Consider the following 6,011-nt stretch of genomic DNA (forward strand, 5'->3'; position numbering starts at 1 on the left):
ACACACATACACACACACACACACAAACACACACACACACGACAGCGATGACGACAACAACGACGACGACGATGACGATGACACTCACCCAGACGTTGGCGACGCCGTCGGCGATCCACGCTATCATGATGTCGGCGTTCTTCATGTCGCCCTTCGGCGAGATGCCGAAGCCGACGTAGCCGCGCGTGCGCACCTCGAGCCGGAACACAATCGCCGTCTCGTTGACGTTCCATAGCAGACGATAGTCGTCGCCGTCGTCAAGGTGCGTCTCCATCGGAAACTGCATGTTGAACACGCTGCTGTAGTCGTGCCGGTAGGGGGCGCCCAGCGCCGACGGCGGCTGCGCGTCGCACGTCCGTGACCGGCAGGCGATCACCAGCGTGGTGACGAGGAGCGCGTAAAGTGGTGACGTCATCGCGCGCGTGGGTGGTGATGACGGTAACGATGTGTTTTTCGCGTGGTTTGAAGAGGCGAAGGTTCTGTCTCGCTCACCCGAGACTCTACACGCACACTTGCTTCTCTCGTCCTCTCTCTCTATCTTTATCTTTCTATTCGCGCTGTACGAAAACTCATGCGTCGTTCACGCACGCACGAATACGCACTTCGCACAGTCTAAGGCGTTTAGGCGCGCAGGCGTTTCTCCTACACGTCTCTCCCAACCTCTCTCTCTCTCACTCTCCCTCTTTCTCTCCCTCTCTCCTGGCGTCGGTAATTGGTGCTCGGCTTCTCCCGCTGCGCCCGCGCTCCCCGCGCCCGCTATAGCTTCCTCTGGCTTTCCAAGTGACCAGCGGTGCGCGAGATCTCACCGAGTAGCGAGAACACTTACTATTCACTGACGGCAGCCAATTAGCTGCCTCTCGTCTGTCCGGGGTGGCGGCCTCCTGTGTCAACACTCGTGCTGCGCCGCCGTGAGAGAGCACCCGCGCGTCGTCGCTGGTCAGATGCGGATGGTCGGATGGCGGTAGAGCTGCGGATGGCGAGGGAGGGGGGGGGGCAGTGGCCGAATTTTGGCCCACAGAGAGTTGATGACCACACTGCTCTGCTGTTGTTGTTGTTGCGGACTGTTTGCAATGGGTGCACTAGTGCGGGTGTTCACACCACTGGATGCCTAGTCCGGCGCTGCTGCTGCTGTTGCTGCTGTTGCTGGTGGTGGTGACCACTAAATTAAGCGATGTATTTTCACTGCGCGGGGACAGTGTCTCACAGGTACCAGCCCAGCTCGTCTGTCTGTCTTTCTCTTTCTCTCTTCTCTCTCTTCTCTCTCGTCTCTCTTCTCTTCTCTTCTTTCTCCCTTCTCTCTCTCCCTCTCACTCGCTCTCTTGTTGCTTGCTTGTGGGATGTCTGTGCAGTACGACAAATAGATGATGGCTGGCTATCCTACAGAGCTTTTCTTGTGAAATATCGATCTTGCATATATCGCTCAGTTGAATGAAAGTCATGTGACAAAACGCACCAAACGCGGACGCAAACTTGGCAAGCACACGCGCACGCACGCACGCCAAGCTTACGCGCAATTGTGCATTGTAAGGCGACTGGCGGACGCACGCGCACGCAGTTGCACTCGGTACGCACACGACGCGCACGCACGCACAGCAAGTACGCGACATGTGATATACGTAGCCGAACAAGCAAGCACGCGCACAATCATACGAGAGTGCGCGCACTCACGCGAGTACGCGCGCAGACAGCCACGCACGCATGCACGCAGGTACGCGCACATGTACATACGCAAGCACGCGGGCAGACACGCACGCGCACGCGCGCACGTTAGAAACAAAAAAGATTGTCTGCTAACGACTGTCGCCGACAGGCGGCGGCGCCGATGACGCTGGGGAAGCATTCGGCGGGATTTGGGCGAAAGCATTTTACAGCAGACTAATGCTGTAACGATATAACCGAAATACACTTAGCGGACTGGGCCTAATTGAAACCGTTAAAGCTAAACAGTAATGCAGGTACAGACAAGGTAAAATATGATGGGCACACGCGTAAACATATATCTGTGTGTCTGTGTATGTGTCTATACTGTGTTTACCTGACTATGCAACTGAGTAACTGAGAAACTGAGAGAGAGAAAGTTGAGGGAGAGGAGAAAAAGACAGAGAGAGACAGACAGAGACAGACAGAGAGGCCGCACGCGCGCGCAGGCCACACCACACACAACAACACACAACCACACACCACACAACACACCCAGCACGGCAGCACGCCGCACGCACGCCGCATGCACGCACGCACGCGCGCACCACACACACAAGAAGAGGGGAGATTTAGAGAGGAGCGAGTAGAGAGAGGGAGGCATGAGAGAAGAGAGAGAGAGAGAGAGAGAAGAGCAAAGTAGAAGAGAGAGAGTAGAGAGAGAAAGGAGAGAGAGTAGGAGAGGAGCAGGAGAGAGAGAGGAGAGAGAGGAGGAGAGAGAGAGGATGTGAGTGAGTAGAGAGCTTGTAATAGAAAAAGCCGTATTTAACCTCATTAAATGAATTTATTATATGTAATCAGCCATTTTCATACATTTTGTTTTTCACGCGCTGGAGTGCCGACTAACACACCACACTACAACACACACACAACACACACACACAGCCACACACACACACCACCACACACACACACGCGGGCTGCGCGCGCGCGCGCTCGTTGCGCAATAACGACCTCTCACACACTACACACACACCAGCACCACACACACACGCACACACACACGCGCGTGCACACACACTGCACCAGTACGCCGCTCTACAACACCGGTATAGCTCCACCATCAATCCTCATCCCCATCCTCAATCTCATCCTCCCGTGTGTCTCATTATCCCGCCGGACAGCAGAGGAGGAAACCATTCACTCTGCACGCGCGCGCTCGCCAGCCTCCGCCGCATCTCCAGCATCAGTAGCACTCGTTCCGGCTGCGTCGACAGCTTCCGTCGCCTTGGCAACGTCGACGCTTTCATCGCGGCAGCAGCCGATCTCCCCTGTCTTTAGCATCATGCAACGGTAGGCAGCGAACAAAGTGGCTGCTCATAAAACTCGCTGTTATCGCATCAGTTCGTCCAGGTGCGTCGTTGTTAGGGCATAGCGCGGCTGGATAGCAACAAGCGGCGGCGTTGATTGCTTATCTCCATCGTTACTCGTCCTCCGTGTGGATGTACGAACGTACGGACGGACGCACGCACGCACGCACGGACGGACGGACGGACGTACGGACGGACGTACGGACGGACGCACGCACGCACGGACGAACGGACGGACGGACGGACGGACCCCCGCACGCACGCACGCACGCACGGACGCACGCACGGACGGACGGACGGACGGACAGACGGACGGACGGACAGACGGAACGGGCGGAACGGACGGACAGACGGCGGGACGGACGTTGGGGACGGACAGACGGCGGACGCAGCGGCCGCTCGGCGCGCGGCATTCTATTCATATAGACCTGCGGGGGAGAAACAGCCAACATGTGACTGTTCCGGCCACAGCACAAGTGTTCCCAGATAAAAACCGAGCTTGCTTTCAAGTACCCGCTCCACTAGCGTCGTAATATTATGAGAAGTAAGAGAGGAGGACGGTCGATGGCTCCCTCCCCGCCGCCGCTCCCTCTCTCTCTCTCCTCTCTCTCTCTCTCTCTCTGTCTCTCTCTCTCTTTCTTCTCTCTCTTCTGACTCTCTCTATCTTCTCTCTCTCCTCTCTTTTCGCCTCTCTCCTTCTTTTCCGCCCCCCTCTCTTCTCTCTCTCTCATCTCGGCGTCTCTCTCTCTCATAATTTCTCATGTCTGTCTCAGCTCTCGCTCTTTTCTCTCTCTCTCTCGCTCTCTCTTCTCTCTCTCTCTCGTCCTTTGTCGCTTCTTCTCCATTACGCTCGCCATGTTCCTCTGGCGTTTGCACTCAATCTCGCCCTCTCCTTTCTCCTTCTTCCCTTGCCTCCCCCTGTCCCTGACCACTCTCGCCCTCCCCCTCTCTGCATCTTTCTCCTCTTCCTCTCTCTCTGCTCTGCACCTCCTCCCTCCCCCTGCTCTCCCTTCTCTCCTTTCTCCCTCTCTCTCTTCATCCCTTTCGCTCCCCCTATCTCCCCCTCTCGCTCCCTTTCTGCCCTTCCCCTCTCTCCCCTCCCCCTCTCTCCCTCTCTCCCTCTCTATTTCTCCCCGCTCTCACACTATCGCTCTGTGCTCTTGCTCCGTCGTCTCGGCTCCGTCTCACCGCTCGGCTACGCACACGCACGACGTCGCGGCGGCAGAATTTAATTAGGTTATCGACGGCAGGCAGACGTCGCGAGCTGGCGATCATAATTATTATGTCGCAGAAGCAAGCCGACGATGGCACCGCCGCCGCCGGTGCCGACGTCCGCGATACACGGGAGAGGTTAGCTCTAGAACTCTAGCCCTTCGCTCTGCCTCAGGCCTGTGCCTCTGGTGGCCGCTGCCTCGCCTGTGGCAGAGCGAAGGGCTCTAGTTCTAGAGCTAGGGAGAGGTGAGGGGGAGGAGATGTGAAATATAGCTAGAGAGCGAGCCGCAGAGCGCGTGGCGGCGAGGAAAGGAGAGCTGGAGATAGGCGAGAGAGAGATAAATTCAGAGATAGGGAGAGCTGGAGAGAGAGAGGGTGAGAGGAAGCGAGAGAGCGGGAGATTGAGAGAGAGAGAGAGAGAGAAAAAGAGAGAAGGGGAAAAAGCGAGAGATAGAGAGAGATAGAATGCGAGAGCGAGCGCACACGAGAGAGAAAAAGCAGCACGAACGCGAGAGCGATTGAGAGAGAAAGAGAGCGCACTATATGGGGAAAGAAGGAGAGATAACGAGACAGCGGAGAAAAAAAGAGAGAGAGAGAGAGAGGGGGGGAAAACAAAGATGAGAGAAGAGAGAAAGAAAGAGAAAGAGAGAGAGAGGAGCGAGAGAGAGAGACGATGAGTCGAGGATGAGAGAGAGACGAGAGGCGATTCTGTGAGCTGAGAGAGAGAGAGAGAGAAGAGGAGAGAGAGAGAAATGAGAGCAAGATCGACGAGAGCGAGACGGTAGAGAGAGAAAGAGAAAGAGAAGAGAGAGAGGAGGGAGAGAAAAAGAGAAAGAGAGGGAAAGGGAGCGAGACAGAGAAGAGCGAGAGAGAGCAGACGCAGAGCGAGCAGCGAAGAAAAAGAAGAGAGAAAGAAGGAGCGAGAGAGAGAGAGAGAGCAGGAGGAGAGAGAAAGAAAGGACGCGGGAGAGGAGAGCAGGTACCGCTCGATCGAGCGTTACTGATCGCGCCGGCGTGAGTGGAAGCGACACATGATTGCCACGTGACGGCCTCTGACAGGCGATTTCACGCCGACTAGAGAAGCTAGACATCTTCATCTTCATCGTGTGGCGGCAGCAGCAGCCGCAGCAGCAGCAGCAGCAGCAGCGGCCGCAGCGGCTGGTGCTGGTGCTATGCCGACCGGCACGCCGCAATTTGTCGGGTAATTGCAGCGTTGTGTCGCGCTCGCACCCTCACACGCACGCACGCCCGCATACTAACACACACACACACGCANAGTAGTAGTAGTAGTAGTAGTAGTAGCAGCAGTATCAGCAGCAGCAGCATTAGTAGTAGCAGCAGCAGTATCAGTATAGTAGTAGTAGCAGCAGCAGTATCAGCAGCAGCAGTAGCAGCAGCAGCAGTAGCAGCAGCAGCAGCAGTAGTATCAGTATAGTAGCAGCAGCAGCAGCAGTAGCAGCAGTAGTAGTAGCAGCAGCAGCAGCACTTAGTCTTGGAGGTGTGGGCGAGCGAAGCGCGTGTGTGCGTGTGAGTGTGAGGTAACCACTGTGTGTGAGGTACACACGTGTGCGTGTGAGGAAACCACTCTGCTACATTATGTCTGCACGCGTGTCGCGTGTAAGCACATCGTTGCGGCAGCAGAGATCAGCCAAGCGTATACTATAATATATATAATAATATATGCATGGAGATGCTGGGATGCTCTCCTCATCGTGTATCCATGGAGACAGTAAGACCCTCATGCTACTAAGGGAGGCAGTGAGACTCTCATGCTACTAAGGGAGGCAGTGA

General features: G+C 55.9%; 1 protein-coding gene across 1 annotated transcript in view; it reads left to right on the top strand.

The window, feature by feature from the left end:
• Window positions 1–5,140, top strand: part of LOC106814967 (putative uncharacterized protein DDB_G0271982) — a gene marked incomplete at both ends in the record, with an annotated part of 6,107 nt that extends 967 nt beyond the window's left edge. Inside the window, 2 exons of the mRNA XM_014819364.1 lie at window positions 4,802–4,888; window positions 5,090–5,140. Coding sequence (XP_014674850.1) covers window positions 4,802–4,888; window positions 5,090–5,140 — 138 coding nt within the window. The remainder of the gene's footprint in view (window positions 1–4,801; window positions 4,889–5,089) is intronic.
• Between the last annotated feature and the right edge of the window lie 871 nt (window positions 5,141–6,011).

This window comes from Priapulus caudatus, unplaced genomic scaffold (genome assembly GCF_000485595.1).
Source record: "Priapulus caudatus unplaced genomic scaffold, Priapulus_caudatus-5.0.1 Scaffold1014, whole genome shotgun sequence".
NCBI lineage: Eukaryota > Metazoa > Priapulida > Priapulimorpha > Priapulimorphida > Priapulidae > Priapulus > Priapulus caudatus.